At 47.8% G+C, this 22,698-nt stretch overlaps 1 protein-coding gene across 50 annotated transcripts in view; it reads right to left on the reverse strand.

Annotated features, from left to right (window-relative positions):
* Window positions 1-22,698, reverse strand: part of Sun1 (Sad1 and UNC84 domain containing 1) — a 44,785-nt gene that overhangs the window by 11,449 nt on the left and 10,638 nt on the right. For 6 of the 50 annotated variants that reach the window (XM_087578773.1, NM_001437589.1, XM_087578778.1 and 3 more), the window contains 14 exons: window positions 19,939-20,035; window positions 13,563-13,757; window positions 11,928-12,109; window positions 10,780-10,806; window positions 10,499-10,678; window positions 7,745-7,942; window positions 6,841-6,906; window positions 6,441-6,551; window positions 3,976-4,074; window positions 3,544-3,637; window positions 2,952-3,010; window positions 2,694-2,839; window positions 1,991-2,230; window positions 917-1,003 (listed from right to left, as the gene is read on the reverse strand). In XM_087578773.1, the coding sequence (XP_087434899.1) occupies window positions 917-1,003; window positions 1,991-2,230; window positions 2,694-2,839; window positions 2,952-3,010; window positions 3,544-3,637; window positions 3,976-4,074; window positions 6,441-6,551; window positions 6,841-6,906; window positions 7,745-7,942; window positions 10,499-10,678; window positions 10,780-10,806; window positions 11,928-12,109; window positions 13,563-13,757; window positions 19,939-20,015 (1,761 nt within the window). In that variant the 5' untranslated portion in view covers window positions 20,016-20,035. Of the gene's footprint in view, window positions 1-916; window positions 1,004-1,990; window positions 2,231-2,693; window positions 2,840-2,951; window positions 3,011-3,543; window positions 3,638-3,975; window positions 4,075-6,440; window positions 6,552-6,840; window positions 6,907-7,744; window positions 7,943-10,498; window positions 10,679-10,779; window positions 10,807-11,927; window positions 12,110-13,562; window positions 13,758-19,938; window positions 20,036-22,543; window position 22,698 lie in introns of those variants that run through there. The other 44 variants (XM_087578820.1, XM_087578815.1, XM_087578819.1 and 41 more) reach the window with 14 other exon arrangements.

The raw sequence follows: 22,698 nt of genomic DNA on the forward strand, positions 1-22,698 counted from the left end.
TGCCATGCCCAGCTCAGTCCTGTGCCCTAAGGATGCTAAGATCCATATGGTTGGCAGGGGAGACCTACAGCAATACCCAGTTTACCAGCACACGATAGCGATACTCTCCCACCCACGCTGAGTTTATGTAAAACATAGTTTATACTTTTTGGTGGAGGCTGAGTGATATCAGGGGCTCATAGGGATTCCTGAGTAGGAGGTGACTGAATTTTAAAGCCAGCACGGCCACTTCTGTTTCGTCAGGCTTGCAGTTAAGCAACAGACTTGAAATGCCCAGAAAACAAAACCACAAGACAGCTTTTCCAGTTGTACGGACCAACAGCAAGGCCCTCTGGCTATAGGCTTTGAAGAATATTGGATTCCAGTTGATCTTTATTTTAAAAAACTGGTTTGAGCTCGTGAGAGGGCTCAGTGGGTGAAGGTACTTGTACCAAGTTTGATGATCTGAGTTCAATCCCAGGACACAGAGTGAAAGATGAGAAATGACTCTGCTGAGCTGTCTCTGACTTCCACAGGCACTATGGTGCATGTGTTGCTCTTGCCTAGCCAGCATGAGGCCTTGGCTTCACCCACCCACTCCTAAGCATGTGTACACACATAGGACTCCAGTTATAAAGTCAGGTACAAATACTGCATGGCTGGGGAGAGGTTCGGTGGGTAAAAGCATTTGCTGTGCAAGCATAAGGATCTAAGTTCAAAACCCCAGCCTTTGAAGAAAAAGCTTAGTGTGGCTGTACACGTGCCAGTGACCCAGTGCTCCAAGGGGTGGACAAAAAAGGCACAGTAAAAGACCTTGTTTCAAAAGAAAAAGGTAGAGTGACAGGGCAGGATCCCTCATTTGTCTCCATGTGTGCACTCCCACGCATGTATAAACAAACAGACAGACACAGACACACACAACTAAAAGAACAAATACCTCAGATTTTTCAGTCAGTTTTCTAAGAACATCTTCCAAACTGGAGAGACGCACTTCATGGTCATGGTGTAAAGTCAGGAAGTCAGTCTGAGAATGAATACAGAACAAATGGCTGAGAGTACATCACGTACATGTCATCAGGGCAGGCCAGTAATTCTCACTATGGTCACAGGGTGGTGTAGCATCTTGAGGGCCTAGTCACACCCTATCTATCTCTGTCTGGAGGTCTCAAACCCAAAAGAAATCATACCAGCAGCTTCCTCTAATAGGAAGTAAATCAATTCACATGAACCCATAGATCCACTGGGCTTTGTGATCTTCAGAGTTCTAAAACAAAACCCCTATATTCAAAGAGCCAGGGCCCACTCATTCCCTCTATCATCTGTTACCCATACGAAATACATGGTATGTCCACACTCACTGGCAACATCCAAAAGCACCATCACAATACGGTCTCATCATGTGTGATTAGGAAGGTGACTAGGGACAGGATGATGGTGCCAAGCTGTCATCCCAGCCTTCAGGAGGCTGAGGCAGGAGGATTTTCAGCTCTAGCCCAACTTTTCTGGGCTCATTAAGGCCATAGTTAACAAAAGCAGCAAGTGAAACAGATTTCTTTCCAGGAGCACTTGCCTAGCATGCACAAGGCCCTGGATTAATTCTATTCCCAGCCCCACACCAAAAGAAAAAAAAAAAGAAGATTTGTGTTATACTGTGGATAGGAAATGTCACCTCAAAAGGCTTATGTTGAAGGCTTGGTCCTCAGCCTGCTAGACCCAATCACTGAGGTGACTGGATTAAAAGGGCTCCACACCACCCAGAAAGCAGGCCACAGATGGGCTCGTCACCTGCTGACACCACTGGGCGTGGATAACAATACTTAAAGGATTTTGATGGCGGTACTAAGGCATCAGGGATGTGCCCAAAGGACAGATTTTGTCCTGGTCTGTTCTTCCCTTTCTGCCTCCTTGTGCCAGGTGGTGTTTATCACAATGGCAAGAAGTGCACTCAAGAGTCACCATATGGGCTAGGAACAATGTGCACAACCGGTACAAAGGAGTGTCTGGGCCTTACCTTAGCATCAGGTGGTTCTATGGAGCCAATCTCCTGCAGGTGCTGTCCAACCATATCCTTGACCCACAGTGACAGCCCTTCCCTGCCGTCATCCACTTGGTCTACCCGTATCTGGAGTTTCTGAAGCAGGACTGTCAGCTCTGCGAGTCTCTCATCATGGTTGTGGCACTGTGCACTCAAAGAGGCTATCTTCTGCCCCATATCACTCTCCTGAGGCCACTGGGAAGCCATGGGATCAACCTGAGATGAAACCAGGAGGCTGAAGTCAAAACCAGAGGGACACTCTAGCACAGATGGGTCTGTGGTCCATTCTTTCTACTCTCATGTTGTGTTCAAACTCATAATCGAGTGGATTATATAATCGAATTCTGCATCTGAAAAGCTAGAAAACTTATGGTGTTTAATATACACATATCTACACATACACTTATTTTTATATAATGTATTCTATATGTACATAAACATATATTTTATTTACATTTTAAGGGCCATACATGGTGTATGCCTTTAATCCCAATACTTAGGAGTCAGAGACAGGTAGATAGATCTCTGAGTTCTAGTCCAGCCTAGAAAGTAAAAGTCTGCTCAAAAACACTTTTCCCCTAAGGCAGGGTCTAAGACTGCCTGTTGAAAGTGGCATGAAAAGCTTTCAAGAACACACATGCTCATGGTGTCACCAAGACCTCTGTCTCTTGCTGGTTACCTTGAGAGGTGGACTCGGGGAAAGAGGGCCGGGTCTGTGCATGTCCTTGGGATTGTCCACCCTCTGCGCTGGCTGCATGGCCGTCCAATTCAACATTGGTAGGAGTGAGAAGAAGTTGCCCTGGCCCCACAAGGAGAAACCAGCACCTGGGGAAGAAAGATGGCTGTAAGCAAATGTATAGGTGCCCCAATGTATTCAGATCTTTTGTTTCACTGTGGCCATGTGCTAGTCTCCAAAGGTCACCATGCCATGTCTTACCTAATAAAAGTAGGAGTGGGAGCAGCAAGACAAAAACCTTGCAAATATTTCGAAGGCACCTGAGAACAGAGGAAACTGTTAACTTTAGAAAGACAGCGGTGGCGAGCTGTACTGCGCACCTGTGAACACACCAACCCCTCTGCTGAAGTCTTACTTAGAAAGCCTGGCCACCTGACAGGCACTATCTTGTACAAGAAAAACGCAGAGAGCCTGAGGCCCTGTCCTAGGGACAGCACTCACCTTGGGAAGCTGGTACCCAGAGAACTGCTCTAGACTAGGGTGTGAGCATGGGATTTGACTGGGCCCTCCATCTGGATGCTTTTACATTCATCCAGGTACTGAACAATGGCAGTTGCCTTTTCCACCTCCGTTAATTTTAAAAACAAAAACGCGAAGGTTTGTTGTAAACGTTTGACTATGTATTGATGCAGACACTGCAAATGTAACCTGAGCCAGCACAGAGCTACCTACAACTGATACGGCGTAGCTGCTTACCACCCCATGCAAGTATGGGTGCCAGTGCTGACATCACCCCGACCTTGACACAGCAGCCCCCAACACTGACATGAGATCTCCATACTCAGTTTCTTACCTGGTAAGAAGAAACACATTCAGCCAGGAAATCAAAGTAACAAATTGGTACCAGCCACTCCCTAGCCACCAGAAGGTTCCAGAGGCTGCCTTCCCTACAAGAGAAGAGAGCAAGTGTTCTGAGGAAACATGCTTTAGAAGCTGCTCGTAGGTGGATGTCTCTGGCAAGCCACGGGCAGGTTTGTTGGAGGGACAGTGACTCTAAGATTAGTCTCCAGGCCAGGAGAGTGAGCAGCACCAGCTACACACAGGATGGACGATGGAACCATGCAGCTCAGGTTGAGGCCCACACACCCGACACAAGATGCCATGCACCTGAGGCAGAAGCAAGCATGTCACACAAGGACCTAGCATGAAGCTCCATTGGTCCTGTACATTGCTTATCGCTGCCCCAAACTTTGTGAGAGCACTAACACAGAAGCCACATAACCACCTGGAGCAGTGACAGCCAGCCAGAGCACCGACCACATGGCCTCTGCCACAGACCACCCAGCAGCTCTGGTCCTGCGCAGTGCTCGAACCAAGAGGTCACCTGCGGCAGAGAAGACACGGCAGAGGGCACTGTCAGACAGATTGTATGGTCAGCACGTCTTGACCGCAGAGTGACAAGGCTAGCAGTGTACTCTGCCCAAACTCTCTCCTGCAGGACACTCAAACCTTTTGAGAAAACCTTGCTGTCCTCACTTAGACTCCCTCTTGTACATTCTTTGATTTGAAACAAGGCTGCCCATATCCCAGGTTGGCTTTGAACTCAGGGCACAGCCAAATTTAACAGTTTTCCAGCCTCCCAAGTGCACAAGCCATCATACTTGACTCACCGTGGGTTTTTTTGGTGGGGGGAGGGGAGAAAGGGGGCTGTTGAGATTTGGTCCCACTATGTCGCCTGGCTATCCTGGAACACACTATATAGACCAGGCTAGTCAAGAATTCACAGGAGATCCACTCGCCTCTACTTCCCAAGTTCCAAGTACTGAGATTAAAGGCACGTACCACACTCGCTCAACCTCCACTTCTCACCAGAGAGGCAGGTACCTCTTCACCACACACTCCCAGGGGGCCTAGAAGGTGCTCCTGAATGCAGATGGGTGGTGCCTGACATATTCACAGTGGGAAGGCAGTAAGACACTCACGTTGTTGGGGCAGTGGTGGTGCGCACATTCAATCCTAGCACTTGGGAGACAGAGGCAGGTGGATCTCTGAGGAGGCCAACCTTGTCTACAGAGTGAGTTCCTAGATAGTCAGGGCTACACAGAGAACTTGAAAAAGCAAAACTTAAACCCAACCCACATCCCCCAGCCCCCACCAAAAACAAAACAAAACAAAAGTTTAGCACCACTGGATAAGTATTAATGGATGGGCATTTATTACACAGGACAGAAAACCTACCATTTTTTCATGCTGGCTCCCATTTAAGTAACTGTAGGTATATGCTACCAACCACATGGTTTGTTTTTTTTTTTTTTTCCACTTTTTTCTTTTTCAGAGCTGAGGACCAAACCCAGGGCCCTGCTCTTGCTCCACCACTGAGCTAAATCCCCAACTCCCACGTGGTTTTTTAAATCAACTTTTCTGTTTTTTTTTTTTTTTTTTTTTTGTTTTGTTTTTTGAGTGATCGCTGACAGACATGGTTTCTCTGTGTAGCCCTAGCTATCCTGGAACTAACTCTGTAGGCCAGGCTGGCCTCACCCTCAGGGATCCACCTGCCTCTGCCTCCCAAGTGTTGGGATTAAAGGCGTGTGGCCACCACTGCCTGACTGCTGCAGGCTCTCACTTAATGTGTTTTAACCCCATAGCCATCAAATTATTTTAACATAACAGATAACAAGGGGTGTGGCTTAAGGAGGATTAAAAATCTTTTAAATTATTTCCATTTTTGTTTTATAACTTTTGCCTGCATGTGCCTGTACATATGGTAGGCTTGGCACCTGTGAAGGCCAGAAAGAACATGGGATCCCCCAGAACTAGAGTTACAGACAGCTGTGACCCACAATGGAGGTGCTGGGAATGGAACCTGGGTTCTCCGGAAGAGCCAGTGGTCTTAACTATGGCGTCATCAATGCAGCCCCAAAGACTTCTTAAATGGAGCATTGCTTTGTCTTTATTCTACCACTCCTGTTTATGAGGCAGATCTTTTGAGACAGGATTTTGCTCTAGTCCTGGCTGACATCAAATTCACTATGTATATAGAGTAAGCTGGCCATAAATTTGTAGTGATTCTCTTGCCTCTGCCTTAAGCTGAGACAACTCAAGCTGAAACTCAGCTTAAAAACCAAACCAAACAAAAACAAAACAAAAAATGCTGACCTAGGGCCGTTCCCAAATGGCATGTTATAGATACAGGCACGGTTGGGAAGAACTCTGTGGGCACTTCCTGGGGCTGGAAGTCACTATAAGAGCACTGGTTAACACAAGTGTCAGTGAGCCCATACTAAGTTAAGTTCACAAAGTCCTCTAAAGAGACTCTGTGCATTGTTTCTCCTACTGCTGTTGAGATAGGGTCCCACTGCATAGCCTATGCTGGCCTTGAGTGCATACAGAGTGCTGGGACCCCAGGCCTATGTCAACATGCCCAGCTGTTTCTCTGTATTGTAAACCACAGCTGTTGGGTTTTGGTTTTGCTTTAAATTTATTTTATGCATGAGTATACTGTAGCTGTCCTCAGACACACCAGAAGAGGGAATCAGATCCCATTGCAGATGACTGTGAACCACCATGTGGTTGCTGGGAATTGAACTCAGGACCTCTGGAAGAGCAGTCACTGCTCTTAACCACGGAACCCATCTCTCCTTCTTCACAGCTATTCTTTTACCTTCTCCGTGACACTGGCAGTGCAAATAAACCAAACAAACACATCAGCACTTTCAGCAAGAACAAACAGAACAAGGTACAAGATATAACCTGTGTAGGTGCAGAGGCGCCCCATGGCCCCTGCCGCCCTGTGTGGCTGGGACAGTTGCGAGTGGGTGGTTGTGTGTGTCTCAAGGTGCTTCTTCCCCTTACAGTCATCACCTGTGGTGTGGTGACAAGGAGTGGAGTGACAGGTTAATATGCAAATCGCAATCAGAATACTGCACAGAATGTTTGAGAACCTCGGAAACTATCGCCCTAAATCACAGCAGGCATGGTCTGGGGATGACTCCCTTCCAGTACTGAGAGCTGGTGGCAGCCAGACCAGCCATGTCAGTGAAGCCATAAGCTAGGGTGGGCTGTTCTTGCTGCATGGCTGGAGGCCCAGTATTACGATGGGGCTGGGGCCCTCCAAGACCAACACCATCTTGAAAGAGGAAGCTGTACTCACACAGGGACTCCCCGTCCACTCTGGAAAGTTCTCCGGCAGTCATCCTCCCACAGTGACCGAGATGGGCTGCAACACATGCAGAAGGGGCTTAGGAAGCTCACAGTGAGCTTGAGGGCCAGATGCCCTATAAAGCCAGTGTGACCAGAGACCATGCCTCAAGAGTGTCAGAGATGCTGATGGCTCCCACCACACAGGTGAGCACAGGCAACAGGAAGATCAGAAAGCTGCAGGCTGTTAATATGCATTAGCCATCACGAGGGAAGACAGGCTTACCTAAAGGTTTTCTCAAGTGGGGTTCTAACTGGCATGCAAATGAACTGGTTTTGCTTAAAGTTAATAAGCAAAAGTCAAAAGTTGAGCTCATTAACCTTTTTTATTTTTACCTAAATTTTTAATTATGTGTACTTGTATATGCACACATTCATGCAGGTTAGGGTTAGGGTTCCCAAAGGCCAGAAGAGGGTCTCAGATCCTCATACTGGAGTTACAGGAGGGTATAAGCCTCCAGTGTGGGTGTGGGACCCAAGCTCAGGTTCTCCACAGGAGCAACAAGTGTTCTTAATTGCTGAGGCAGCCCTCCATACCCCATCCCTACTTTTTTTAAAGCCACTCAAATCTGAAAGAGAGAAACAACTTCACAAGGTTGTCCTCTGATCTCCATGAGTACCTGTGCATACAATAATAAGATTCTAAAGCCTAAATCCTGACCAATTTTCACGAAGCTGAACTTTAACAGGCTACACCAACACTTGACAAGCTCCCACGGGAGGAAGAGCCACAGAAAACAGCTGAGAGAGCAGCATGGAGCCTGCAGGAGATGCAAAAGGGCCTCAGAAGAAGCAGGGCTTTCTCCACCTTGAAAGCATGATTCAGTGGAGAAAGGAGAAAAAAAACATTTAAATACCTTCTGACTCATGGCTCTTTGTCTCATAGCTCTGTGATTCATAAGCTCTGGATTCATAGCCTTTCAATTTGTAAGTTTCTGATTCAAAATTGAGCTTCATTAAAACCACTTGAAAAAGTTGAACTATGAATGACGCAAAGGAGGAGGAGGTGTACTTGGCCAGCCACAGAGTCCTATCCAGGTAAAAGGACGCACCGCCTAGTGGAAAACCATGAACACGCGTCACTTCTTCCCACGGATTTGTTTACCCAACAAACCAGATGGTCAAACTTTTAAGAAAAGCCAAGTTGCGAAGCATTTTAAAACTGGATACTCGGGAAGAGACCGGCTGAGAACAACATCCACCGGTGAGCCCGTTGGAGATGTAGAGGAAGTGCTGTGGTGGTCTCTCCATAACTGAGATCTCAGGCTCTGGCACAGCAGCTGAGCACCTCGAGTCCCACCCCGTGAGGATGCTGAGCCAAGGAGGCACACACTGAAGGCTCCCTGGCTCCTGCCATGCTGGATTCCAGGAGACTTTTCTGTGAACCTAGCATGTGGAGAGAAATGCTGTAAACCATGTCTTCAAAACTGTTGTTGGAAAGTGGCTTCCTGGCAGAGTACGGAGCACAGTGGGAACGGCAGCTGCTGTCCATCTCTTGGGCATCTGTGGGGCACTGGAGACCCACGGCCCGTGAAGTGCTTCTTCCGCTTTCTCCCGAGCCCAGACATGCTCAGTGTGTTCAGAACTTGGATAGCGGGGCTGGGGATTTGGCTCAGTGGTAGAGCGCTTACCTAGGAAGCGCAAGGTCCTGGGTTCGGTCCCCAGCCCCGAGGGGGAGTGGGGGGGGAGATAGGACTTGGATAGCAGGTCACCATTTATCAGTGAAGTCTGAGTGGTGTGATTTGAAAGAAAATACTATAACTTTGAAATTTCAGAAGAGGGCTAGAGAAACAGCTCAGGAGGAAGAAACCCTTCCAGAGGATCCAGATCAGTTCCCAACACCCACATGGTGGCTCATAGCCACCCATAATTCCAGTCCCAGGGGATTCAACCTTTTATGACCTCTGCAGGGCACTGCACACACGGTACACAAACATGCAGGCAAAACACACATACGTGTAAAGTAGTAATAAATATGATTATGATTAATCTTGGCTTTTTGGTTTTTTGGGTTTTGTTTTTTTTTTTGTTTTGTTTTTTTGGTCAAAATAATAGTGAAAGAACTATTTTCCAATTGGAGTGCTGTACTGCAAAATCACAAAGCTGGGCAGTTTGCCCAAGGTCAAGAGGCTCCCACGGCCACCTGTGCACAGGCCCTCACAGCCTGGAGGGACTGCTAGAGACCTGCTTGGTGGTCTCCTAGATAATCAGACATTCACCGCACTGGCAAGATGTGAGCAAGAAAAAACTTGTTGAGTTGGCAAGGGTAGGAGGGTGTCAAGGCTGGAGCCATGTGGCAGAGCATGTGTTTGGCAGGTGCAAGGCATTGGGCTCAATACCCAGGACCAAAAAGTAAAAGAAGGAAAGGAACCCTTGTTTGCTGCATGATGGCAAGGCGGGCCAACCTTTATCGAAGGTAGGTAGGAGCATATCTTTATACTGAAACAGCGCACACAGTACAGGCACCAAAACAATCTCAACACAGTGGTCTTTCTGTTACAAGTTTTGTCTCGTCAAGTGGAAGCAGAAGCTGCTGGAGGGCTGAACTAAAGAGTACACAGCAGCACCGCCTGGGACTGACTGGAACAGTATAGCAAAGCTCCAGGGCAGTGTGGGGACAGGGATACCTGTACAGCTCAACCCCTGCCCTGTCTCTCAGCTGTGCAAAGGAAGCTGTTGGTGCCATCTGGGATGAGCCCTGACCCAGTGAGAGCTCAGTAATGCAAGGCCAGAGGGAGGCACCAAGTTTACTGTGGTTCTCACACTCCCATATATGAGAAGCACTATCACTTGGTCCAGTCACCTGTCTCTTCCCTTTCTATGTCTCCCTGTGTGACATTAATGTTAAAGTGCTGACGAAGCCTTGGACAGAAGAGAAGGACTGCAGAAACAAAAGAAACTAGACATGAGCAATAAGGACTCAATTTTCAGTGCCTGCTCTTGGCCTTCCCATGACACTCATGGAGGGGAAGGCCCAGCATCATGCCTGGAACACAGAGAGGCTATGGTTGTTCTCAGTGTTTAGGAGAAAGTTCAAGCAGTCCAAACCAACCTGCCCATTCAGCCTCTTGTGATAGCCTCTGTATCTGGTAGAAAGGACAAGATGTTGGTGCCCACCTCTATTATGTCCCAGGTGCCACTCCCCAGATGCCAGGCTCTAAGTCCCAGGGAACCTCTGTCTCAAAGCATCACACCAGGGCCCTCACTCTCAGTGGCACGACTGCTGGTGCTACAGCTACCTGAGTATCTGGGCTGTCTGGGTGACACAGAGAAGCACCCGAGTTAGAAGCCACAGAAGTAGGAACATTCTTTTTTTCATGTAAAGTCCAAATTTACCAAATCGGAACTACTTCCAGGTACAAAAATACTAACCACAGAGCCACAGACTGGGAAGTGACAAGTAGGACAGAGCTAATTTGGGCCTATTTGACTCTGTGAGAATACCGAGTTCAACTGTGAGGCAAACAGTGCCAGACACCGGAACCTGTGCTGGGAATGGAGCACAGAGCTAGCAAACACTAAACCAGGGGCCACACCCTCAGCCACAGTCAGATTCACCAGGAAAGAACAAGCCAGAGCCACCTTTTTACTAACTACAGAAGCAGACTTACGGGGTCTGAGAGTCCTATCTCTGGAGTAAACCCTTGAGGTGGGCCCGTGGACGGCAGAGTGGGCTGTGAGAGCGTCTGTCCGAGCCGAGAGCATCCTGCAGTCGCGGCAGGTGTATCCGTTGCTGCTCGCCACCTCTGCTGCCAGTTCACCATTTCCCTGAGTGGCAGCTTTATTTCCACCTGAGGTTGCAAAAGTGCAATGAAAGCTGTTGATCACTATCTATGGACTGCCTAGCAATGGCTTCTAGGTTAAAAAGTGTACAAAATCCCAAAGTAATTACCTTTAAGGTCGCCATCATCATCGAGACCTGAAACACACACACACATTACACTGTGAAATACAACCAACCCCACCAACTGTGCCCAGTGATAGGCCAGTGCTACGCTGTGGCATTATTGGGGTCTATTCCTAAGATGCTCTGTATTCCTGTCACCCAAAGGCAGTGGCACGGAAGAGCCCTGCACTCCAGCGCATTCTGGCCCTCAAGGACAGACAAGGGGAAGACCTAGATCTAGCTAGTTTTATGGAATATATATATATATTTTTTAAAGTTTTTTGAGACAGTATTTCTTCTATGTGTAGCCCTGGCTGTCCTGGAACTCACGCTGTAGACCAGGCTGGCTTCAAACTCAGAGTTCTTTCTGTCTCTGCCTCCTGAGAGCTGAGATTGTAGGTGTGCACTACCATTGTCTGGTGCTTCTGGGCTTTTAACTTATAGCATGCATGGCCCCAGGCCCAAGACAAGCTCCCTGACTGAGCATCAGGACTCCAAGAACTAAGTTGGCTCTCCCAACTCCCCCAGCAGGGCAACCAGAGCATAGGCTGACCTTAGCAGGCAGCTTTGTGGCTCTTAGCAGAAGAGCTGTATGTCTGTGTGCACAGCCTTGGTAACATGGCACTGGTTACCTTGAAGGTTCAGATGGCTCTATATCTGAGTCTGGCACAGCCTCTTGCCTTCCAACACTGACTGCTTTACAGCAAGTCCTTTGTTTTGTTGAGGAAGGGTCTTCTAGAGCTCAGGCTTGCCTTGAACTCACTACATAGCTTAGGATTGGCTTGAACTTCTGATTCTCCTACCTCCACATCCTGGGTGTTTGAATTATAGGAATGTGCAGTCATGACTAACTTATACTAAGTATTTTCTAATGACTCAAAAGTATCTGTCTAGTTGCTTAGTGCTTTCTAGAACATACCAGGATTTTCATACCAAATTTAAGTATGCCACGTTAAGAATGGCCACAGGACTACTGCCTGCTTAATCAGTTTAAGTGAGCAGTACTAACACCTCACCCAAGCCACCACAGAGGCAGCAAATGAAGACAGCATCCACACCCCTCCTGGAGACCCTGACCTCACTGGGCTCCCTCCCAGAACAACTGCAGGGACAGCCACACTGGGGATGAGGATGTTCTGTCTCTAGAGACTAACCCCAGAAGTGGTCCACTTTGGTCTGCTCACGAATCAGAGACTCGTCTAGCACAGGATGCCGCAGCACCGTGGCACTCCGCAGGCTGCAAGAGCTGTCATGGCTTGTGCTTGAGGACAAGCCCTTCCCTGACAGGTGGTTGATACTAAAAGCTGGCTTGCTTGCACTTCTCTGTTTGACTGTCCTACAAGGAAGAAATGCATTTTTAGACTTTGCTTAGAAAATATAGCATTATTAGACTTTTACCAACATAAAATTTGTGCCAGAGAATACACACGGCATTTTTAGACAAGTCATTTTCCTATGCTGTGTCTGATATAATCTAAACATCCATTAATCTAAAAAAAGGAATTTTGTTTTTAAGCTCGAGTTCAAGAACTTGTTCTAAAACTGTAAACACAAAATAATTTCAGACTATTCTGGGCCTGACAACCCAACATTGGCTCAAACTTGAAATAACCTGAAAATAATGACTCAAGAATTAAACAGATGCTAAAGCCCATACATTTGACCATGCCACCTCCCTTTCTGATCAAGTAACAGCATGCACACAAATAACCCTATTACCTTCTGCATCTAGCAGTCACCAAGCCTACCAACTGATGGCTAACTGAAGGAACTTCTGCCTTTAATCTCATCACACAACCCAGCAGCCCCAAAACAAATGACAGCTGGATGTGGTGGCACTTGTCTTTAATCCTAGCCATCAGGAGACAGAGGTAGGCAGACCTCTGTGAGTTTTGGCCAGCCCTGGCTATGGTAAGACTCTGTCTCAAAACAAACAAAACAACAAAAATCCAAATGTAAACATCTTGCATCGGGTGATTTGAGTGAGTATACACAGGCCAAAGGCACCCAAGCCACCTCCTGCAGGAAACTGGTGTGATGAGGGCCAGTACTAATATATACCATAGTCACTGCCCTGGTCTTGAGTCCGAGGAACTGTAGCTTCGGGCACCTCCACACCTCTGGGTGGCCTGACAGCACGCTGTTCTTGTGAGTCAGCTACTACAAGTCAATAGCCTGACATTTTACCTTACAGCCTGCACGTCTCAGACTGGGGCACACTACCACAGGGCCCCAGGTAGTGTGAACAAAGTGCCACAATCTCGAAGGTAATGCAAGTTTCATATGAGCAAAACCAACTAAAGAGTGCCACTTCTGTTCTATCTTAACAAGGCACAGACAGTGGGAACTACTGCTAGCAGCTACAGTGAAGACGAGGCATGAAGGGAACAGAGACAAAACGCACTAGACAGTCACTGTGCAAGCACAGGCATGCAGCTAACACATGTACAGACAGGCTTGAGTTGGCTATGACAGATCAGCAGCATGGACCCAGTAAGACTCCACTTCCTACTTCTGTAGGCCACTGAGGCTCAGCTCATGCCAGGATGAGGTGGCTTATGACTGTGACCATGAGAAGTGCATCTGCATTGCCATCTCACGCACATCACCATCAGCTCTACTCTTCAGGTAGACAGCAGATACTTCGAGCATTCCAGAACAAATTTCAGTCAGTTCATAGGGCAGATCTGCACATGTGTGTATAAACAACTCCAGGGGAAGAGCTTGGTTTGATAATCTGAAAAGCCAGGGGGGTTGACAGCTGTGAAGACAAGCGATATAATGCTCACCTGGTTTCTCTCCCCTTGGCCGGGGTGGCCCTGCTGGTGCTGATGTGAGTGTCAACAGTCTGGCCGTCCCCACTGCTGTATGCAGCTGTTGTTGTGATCAGGCGCAAGCTACGGCGGGACATCCTTGGAGAGTCAAAGACAGGTTCCAATCTGTGTTCAGTCTCAAAATCCAGAGCATCCGAAGAATAACTAGAACTGGAGGAAGACATGGCTGGAGGAAGCACTGGTGGCCAGGCAAGGAGCGGCAACACTCCTGAGTGCTAACTTTATTGCACTGTAAGGGTAGGTATCTGCTTTTGCCAACCCTCTTCACCTGCAGACCCCAGACAGGTAGGCCTGGGACTTCCTCTGAGAACAGTTGTTTAGGGCAGGCCAAGACTGTTAGAATCCCTAGCTACAGGGAATGGTAAAATCAGAGCACCCTTATAAGCAGACACCGGTCATGGGACAACTAACAAGACAGTGACACTGCAGAGACTAAGAGTGAATCGGCAGTATGTTCCTGAGATGAAAATGGAAAGCCCCAGAACACACATTTGATGAACTGAAGCTCATTAAGATAAAACCTCTCTGAGCCAGGGAGAAGCCTGTCACTTCCGATGCCTCCCTCTCAGCTGCCAGCACAGTACAGTGGATAGAATGATGCACCACCACTCTGTGTGGTACCTGGTTCGTTGAGGCCAGAAGCCAGCTGGCTGCCCACTCAGATACCCCTAGGGTAAGCCTGTGCTAACCCCATCAGCAGTACCCATCTTCATCAAGACACAAGGAAACCAGTGACCCTGGAGGAGAAGCTACCATGATAAGGGTGACGACAGGTAAGTGTGAGGCAGCAGGGAGAAGGGGGGAGAATCAGCTGGACACATCAGGAGAACATAAGAGGAGCAAAGTAGGCAGGGGAACAACAGATGCCTCTGGGAGCGCTGCTTTACGGGCAACCCTGGCAGCCATGCGGAGCCAGTGGCTTTCTAGCCTCGTGCCTGCTAACACGAGGGCTCTCAAGGGTCTGGGTGATATAAGACCTTACAGATAGAACACCAAGCCAGGCTGGTACGCGCCACTAGTCAGACCACTCAGAAAGCGGTACACGTGGCTTCACAGGCTTGCCCTTTAGGATACTCTGGTGTACCAGCTCAAAGTCAGGATGACAGGAGTTGACAGCATGTGTTTAATGAAAACACTAGCTAGCTAGTTTCAATGAACCCTATAATCAGACAACTTCCTTCTAGCAAAGCACTTTGTACAATTATGGCTTTAGTTTACAAAGATTACATTTTACATCAGAATTAATCTTGCAGATATAGATCATCACTGTGATAGTTTGAATAAGAATGGCCTCTACAGACTCATATTACAACGTTTGACACCAGGGAGTGGGACTATTTGAGAAGGATTAGGAGGATGGCTTTGTTGGAGTGGGTATGGTCTTGAAGAAGTGTGACTGAAAAGTGGGTTTTAGGCTTTCAAAGGCCCACAACAGGCCAGTGCTCCTCTGCCCACTGTCTGCAGACTAGGACATAGAACTCCCAACTACTTCTCCAGTGCCATGTGTGCCTGCATGCTGCCATGCTTCCTGGCACAAGAATGGGCCAGGCCCCCGACACTGTAAGCAAGTCTCTGACTAAATGTCTTCACTTACTTATGAGAGCTGCTTGGTCACTGTGTCTCTTCAGAGCGACAGAACAGTGACTAAGGTGAGCACTGTCTCTGCTCCCATTCCTCAGCGCACATTCACCCTCAGATTCTAGCTGCTGGGTAAGGGATCCTCACGGCTCAGCGAGTGTTTGACTCTGTGGTGTGGTAGGAGAACAGGCTGTCTCCTGCCATTTTGTATGCACAGGACCAGACCGTCCAGCAAGAGAGGAGAGGTCTCCCACACAGAACCCAGAAAACAGAAGCTGCCCCCTTCCCAGTGCTTACTACAGTCTGGATATGAAATGACACCACAGGTTGTGTGGTAAATGTCTCGTCTACAGCTGCAGGCATTGATTTGGAGCATTCTGGAAACCACAGGTAGGCCTGACTGGAAGAAGGAGTCACTGAGACTGTGCCTTTCAGAACTACCCTTGGTCTCCAGTGATTCCCACGTCCCCAGTTCTAGTTCATCAGTGATATAAGCAACTCAGCTCTGTCACATGTCCCATGGTCCAGGATCAGCAGAGCCAAGGACTAGGGCCCGAGACCTGCAAAACTGAGCCAAACTACACCCTCCTCAAAGGCTTCTGTCCATATTTTCCCCATTGATGATAAGGCTGACACACTGTGCTGAAAAAAAACTCACGTAAGTCTCTATAAAACACATAAGCTCAAAAAATATCTAGATAATAGTTCTCCCACTTTCTCTGTGTGCTGGGAAATAAAGAACTCACAGTCTTGATAGGGCAGTAGTGTCTGGGACAGACTCACAAAAGGGAAGGAAGAAAGCTACCCTACTGACCTCCGAATGCAGAACTGGACGTGACAGTTCCCAGGTCTCTGTTGTTTACCTGCTGTATCCTCAGTTCTATAGGGACTGTGGTTTAGTGTGTCACCGACTACCCAGGCTGTCCCTTACCCCTAAGCATGGTTTCCACAGATAAGGATGCTCAGAGCCAGATGCAGGAGGGACCCTGCATCCACTCCAGGCAGCATCAACTCCCAAGTCCTGAAGCATTTTTAGTAGCTGTGTTTACAGGTTCCATCCAGCACAGGGAAACCAAAGTGGGAGATGAAGACACACAGACCCTAATTAATCACGAAGACCATCCTGAGAAAACAAACAGTTTGGTTCTCTTATAGACCCACTCTCCAAGAACTTGCTTTTTAGGAAAAAAGATTAAATTTTACATTGAGAAAGATGGGGGGAGAGGAGGAGGTCCAGACAAGTCTCTAATCTACTGAGTGGCAGCTACAGACACAGACAGACAGACAGACAGACAGACAGACAGACAGACACAAACACACAGAGTTCCTCAAAGAGGGAAGCCTGACACACACCCTTCCTTCCTGCCATAGTGACAAGCATCCTGCAGCCATGTCCTGTGCTCTGTACTGAGTCCCTCCTAACCTCCTGGGACCCTTTCTTCTTAGTCTTGTCTTTCACTTTCCACACCTTAGGCTCTCTTGGAGATCTTACCACAGCATCCAGACTCTGATCAGGGCTCGAAGTGAAAAGTAGTGAGCATACTTGGCCACATCATGTCCTAGTCCACCAGACCAGCTCCTCCCTGAGGGCCTTGGCATCAAGCAGTCGACTCAGTGTTCAATCCCACCACTCTTGGCTTTCTATGTATTTGGCCTGCTGCAGCCACCTGGCTCCCAGGCACACTGAGGCTGGCTCACTGCAGCCATCTCATGTCCTGTAGGCGGCCTCCCTCCCTCCTGCCAGAGGAGAAAAAGCAGTGACTGTCTACAGAGCATACAGTTCGGGGCCAGAGGGCTTCTGGGAGAGGTTTCCTCTCTGAGGGAGGCAAAGGCCATCAACAGCTGCTGTGACCCTTGTGAGCAGCTGACTGGGCTGACAACAGGTGGGTCAAAGAACAACACGAGCCACCTCAATTCTCCAAGAGGAGCCTCAATTCTTCTCTAGACAATGACACAAGACTCCATCACAGCACTGGGCATGGAGCCATGCCAGTGGAGAGGGGCCAGTGTAATGATACATAACCGAACTTGAGCACCAGGCCCGTGAGATCCTCTCTCAAACAACAAAATCAACAGCTGCAGAGATGAACCAGTTAGTAAAGTGCTTGGAACACAAGTGGCAGGACTTGAGTTCAATCTCCAGCACCCCCCCCCAAAAAAAAAAAAGTATGGGTAGCCTGTGATTGTAACCCCAGCACCAAGCAGATCCCTGCCAGCCAGCCTACCTCAATCAGTGAGTCTTAGGTTAGGATCCTGTATCAAAACACAAGGTAGATGACTCCTGTGGCTGACACTTGGCCTCAATACACCACACCACGCACACACACACCCTCTCTTCCTATCTGCGTTCACATACAAATATGAAAACAGAGAAGTGTATACATACAGAAACAGTACGTGCTCAGTGTGCTAGATCTAACACCACTTTACAGGAAATAGTCACAGACTTAAGAAAGAAAGCAGCTTTCCAAACACAGGGTGAAGATCCTCTTTTGAAAAAATTCACTATAAACACAAGAAGGATCTGTGAACCTTTTGAAATTTTTTTTATTATTTATTTATTAATTATTTATTTACTTATTGGAGATAGGGTCTGAATTACGCTGGAACTTTCTATAGGCCAGGCTAGCCTCAGACAGAACTCCACCTACCTGTGTCTCTTGGGTGTTCAGGTTAAAGGCCTATGTTACCATCCCATCAAAACTGCTATTCTGACTAGTATTCAGAGTAAATCAGTAGAGGCAAGAGACAGCCAATGCAGTGGCAAAATGGAGCTGGTACAAAACGGAACTGATGCAAAATAGAACTCCAAAATCTCATGGTGCATGGCACTTTCTAAGAGAAAGACATTTTAGAGCCATGGAGTGTGTAGACAGGCACTCAGATAGCTGTGAAGTAAGCTATGAAAGCTGCTGAAGCAGTGCTGGAACGGGTTAGCAGATGTTACTGGAGGGAAGCAGGGTGCAGCTGCTCTCTCTCCTGCTACACTGAGCATCTGGCTGGGGACCCTAAGCCTTCAGAAGAGCTGGGACCAGAAGCCTGGAGCTATATCCACAGACGCCCTGTGCCATAGCTGTGCCTAGGCTGACTGTCTCCTGCTGGGCCTTCCCAGCATCTCTGCTAGTCCAGCTTCACCGTCCCAACCCTGCTCTTACGCCTGGCCCCTGCTGTTCATGGCCTATGGCCATGCTCACTGACTTTTGGAACCAAGTTACCCACAGCCATATGTCTCTCCTGACTGTCAATCCTACCTACCCCAAAGAGTCAAAAGTAAGGCTGGGAATACTACTAATGGCTCTCACTGACCACCCACCCACCTCAGTGTCCCTAGACTGGTCTGGCCTACTCAGTCCTGTATACTTTAAGCACATCGTTATGGATTAAAATCCTCAGTTGGACTCCAATCTACACACCTAACACTTTGCCACCACAGGCCTCACAAACTTAATTGAGCAAATGCGGCAAACCTTAGAGCAGTCAAGCTCAGGTCTCCCGGGCCACATGGATTCTTTAGCACTGTACTTAAAATAGGTCATAAAGGCTAAAAATAAGTCACCAAGAATAACTGTTTCTATGTTCCCAGACAGGCTCGGGGAAGTCACCTGAGCTGGCCACTCATTTACTTCTGACATACTACAGGCTCCAGGCTAACACATAATTGGGAGTTTGAGTGAGGCCATCCTGGGCTATGTGGCTAAGTGGGGATGACCTGTCTGAAGACTGAGCCCAGCAAGGGCAACTGGACCGAGGATGGGAATAGAAAGCAGAGCAGTCACACAGCACAGTTACCTACTGCTGTCTCAATCGCCCTCTCGGGGCCGGCTTAGGAGAAAAGTGCGCTTCAACACATCGTCTGCCCGTCACAAAGCCATGGCAGCCTGCTCATAATCCCAGTGCTCAGAAAGTAGAGATCCCAGGAACAAATAGGCTACCTAGACTAGCCAAGCATGGTGAACTAGGAGTTCAGTGAGACCTCGCATGAATAAAAAGGTAGGAATAAAGTTACCCACTTGTCTATCTCTAGCCTACACCTACACCTACACACACACACACACACACACACACACACACACACACACACCCCTGCACACTCGCATACATGCCCACACATAAGCTGCACGCACACATGCGCAGTATTATCTTTAGATGTTTCCTGATTTCCTTTAGGTTTTCTTGTGGATTTACCCTTATAAATGAAGACAGTGGACAATGACTCAACACACACATCTCATGGACCTCCCACATCTTGCTGGGCACCCAAATGTTTCGACCTGCCAGGCATGCCCTAACCTAGTAGTACAACTGATTCTCCTTGGCATACAGGACAGCTTGGAGAAGGCAAACTAGAAAGGAACAGAGCAGCAAGCAGAGCGGTCACACAAGCAGCTAGTGAGGCTCAAAGGACCCAGACATCCTGTCTCAAGCATGCTCCTAGAATTTGGCCGTCCAAAGACAGTGCAGGGTCTGGTGGATGCTCAAACTATTAAAGCAAGTGACAAAACACTAGCCACACTAACTGGCTTGCTTCCAATCAAGGCCACAGGGTGGAGCCTGAAACAGTGAGTCACTCAGTGACTAACACCTGAGTCATTGGAAGAAGTGACTCAGAAGTCTATAGCTCTAGGAGCCACTCACAGCCTTCATGATCATTTATAAGCTGTGGAGAGCTCAATGCTATGTGACTGTCACATCGACACGTAGCTGTGTGCCGTGAGGCCGTGTGCGCTACACCCCCACCAGAGCACTCACTCACCTGAGTGCGTAGGTATAGCCAGTGTTCTCTGGCACACACTGGGGTGGGGTGTATGTGTGCAGCCGAGAAAAGTCCATGTTCACCGGCTCAGACCATGCTGCAAAAGACAGAAGAGGACCAGGCGTTAAAGGATTAACAAGTTCAGAGACAGGGCTGGCAGTCCCATTTTGATTGTAACAAAAGACATAGTTTTTCTTAGTACCTAATCAAAAGTTCTGTCATCTGTTTGCTCCAAAACATGAACATAAACAAAGCTGACCACACAGGCTTGTGCATGTCCAGGGTGGATCCCAGAACCCATAAAGCAGACACACTAGTCCATCTGTAATCCTAGTGTTCGGATGGGAGGTTAAGATAGGAGAATCCCCTGGAGTACAGAGTCAGCCAAGCAAACAGCAGCACTTGACATTTTCCTCTGACCTCCATAGTTGTGTACACACACACACACACACACTCTCTCTCTCTCTCTCTCTCATATACTAACCCACCCCCCACCCCCAAGCAAAACCCAAAGATTACAAGCAAGCTAGGCACGATACTAATCCCAACACCAGAGAGGCTGAAGCAGAAGAATTACCATGAATTTGAAGCCAGCATGGACTACATAGCAAGACCCTCACTAAAAATAAAAAGTACCAAGAGAAATCTTGGTAAGGCTTATATAAACTGGGCACTTTCTAAGAAAAACTAACAGTGACTCCAAAAAGCTTTTTTTAAATGTGGCTTTTTTTTTTTTCCCGGTGTGGGGGAGGAGGTGGTATTTCTCCGTGTAGCCCTGCTGTCCTAGAACTCACTTTGTAGACCAAGCTGACCTTAAATTCACGGGGATATGCCTGTCTCTGCCTCTAGAGTGCTAGGATTAAAGGTGTGAGCCACCACACCAGGCTACAACAGTTTTCTTCCTTTCTTTCTCTCGTCCTTCCACCTTTCCCTCTCTTTTGTTTGGTTTTGAGGTCTCTTATGTAATCCTAGAACTCACTAGGTAGACCAGAATGGGCTCAAACTCACAAAGATCCCCTGCTTCCTGACTGCTGGGGGTCCTTTAGGCCAGAGCCTGTGACTTTCCATTTCTTGAAGGGGTCACATGCTCTCTTCTTCTTGCCTAAGGAGTGGCATTAATAAAAAGACTAATTTTTATCCCATGGTCAGCACTGACATACTTTGCTGCAAAGCTGAGGTTTGCACGGGTACCTCAGAACCAAAGAAGAAAACACAGCAGCGAAGTAAGGAAAAACAATGAGGAGTTGGAGACCTCTATATCTTCCCTCCTAGGCCAACTATAGTTTACATGGAATGTATTTAAGTCCTCATAACGATGGGATGCAACTCAGTAGGGCTGTGCTTGAGACTGCACACCTACTACTCCTAAGGCCCCAGGTTCCACCCAGAACTGATAAGCAAAATCAAACAGTTCCTCATAGTAACGTCAATCATGGCCCATTGAAAACCTAGGGAATCACAGGGGTGGCTGGCATTCTGAGGTAGGATGAGTGCTGTGAGGTCCGGGCCAGCCTGGTTTACACAGTTAAGACTCTCCCACTATCCCCTTTAAAAAGGACCCACAGAACCAAACCCAAAGAACCAAACAGACAGAACCGAGGTGGCCAGGGATGGTGGTTCACTACCGGAGCCCGCAGGTAAAGAGGAACACTGCCAATTTGAAGCGGGCTGAGCTACAAAGGGCAATCTTGTTTTAAGTAAAGGAGTTAAATCAAGTTAATAGAAGAGAAAATAAAATGGAAAACACTTTCCTGAACAACAATAAAATTGCACATAAATGGCACTTATAAGCCACATCAAAAGTTTTGCTTTTGATTTTGTTTTCAAGGCAAGGGTTTCTCTTTATGTAGCCTTAGCTGTTCTATGTAGACCAGGCTGGCCTGAAACTCATAGAGAGCTAGGATAAAGGGTGTGTGCCACCACTTCCTGGCTGAAAGCACTTTCAATATATCATTTTGTCTTTTAAGGATTTAAATTTTTTATGTGAATGAGTTTTTTGCCTACATATACACATATGCACCATGTACATGCATGACTGGTTCTCGCAGAAGCCAAAAGAGGGTGTTGTATTCCCTGGAACTATACTTAGAGATGGCTGTGGGTGTAGGGAAATAAACCTGGGTCCTCTGCAAAAGCAGGAAGTAATCTTACCCACTGACTCATCCATCACTCCAGTCCTACCACTCTTTTCCTTAAAATAGCCCAAATATTCCCTTAAAAAGAAAACACTCATAAAGGCTACCATAGCTGTATCGTATCTCTATGGCAGCACATGGCTATCAGTAATCCCAACATCTGGGAGACACAGGCAAGTGACTTGGGAATTCTAGGCCAGCCTGGGCTGCGGTACACTGTGCCACACACTGCTGCTACTGCTGTTTACTGCAGCACTGATTCTCTTTTGGTCTTTTAGAAATGCAGTCTCAGGGGGCAGAAGGGATTTGTCATCATACCCGGCAGGTCTCAGAACTTCGTGACACGCCTGTGAGAAAACACTTCAGTCTGCCAGCCACACCCCTGGCAGGTGAGGGGACATGTGAACAACCTTCTACAGATAACAGTAACTAATAGTAACTAATTGCTGAACCCACAGAATTCCTCATACCTGCTTAGCTGCTCCATCCCCCTCTTTGTACATAGCAACTCTTGAACAGACCCAAAGGAGAACGTCAAGGGACAGAACCTGACCACACCTCACTGGCTCCAACCTCCTGGCTGGTCTCCAAGGCCTCAAGCACACTGCTCCCCACCCCCGACACA

Source organism: Rattus norvegicus, chromosome 12, assembly GCF_021556685.1.
Source record: "Rattus norvegicus strain SHRSP/BbbUtx chromosome 12, alternate assembly SHRSP_T2T, whole genome shotgun sequence".
Taxonomy (NCBI): domain Eukaryota; kingdom Metazoa; phylum Chordata; class Mammalia; order Rodentia; family Muridae; genus Rattus; species Rattus norvegicus.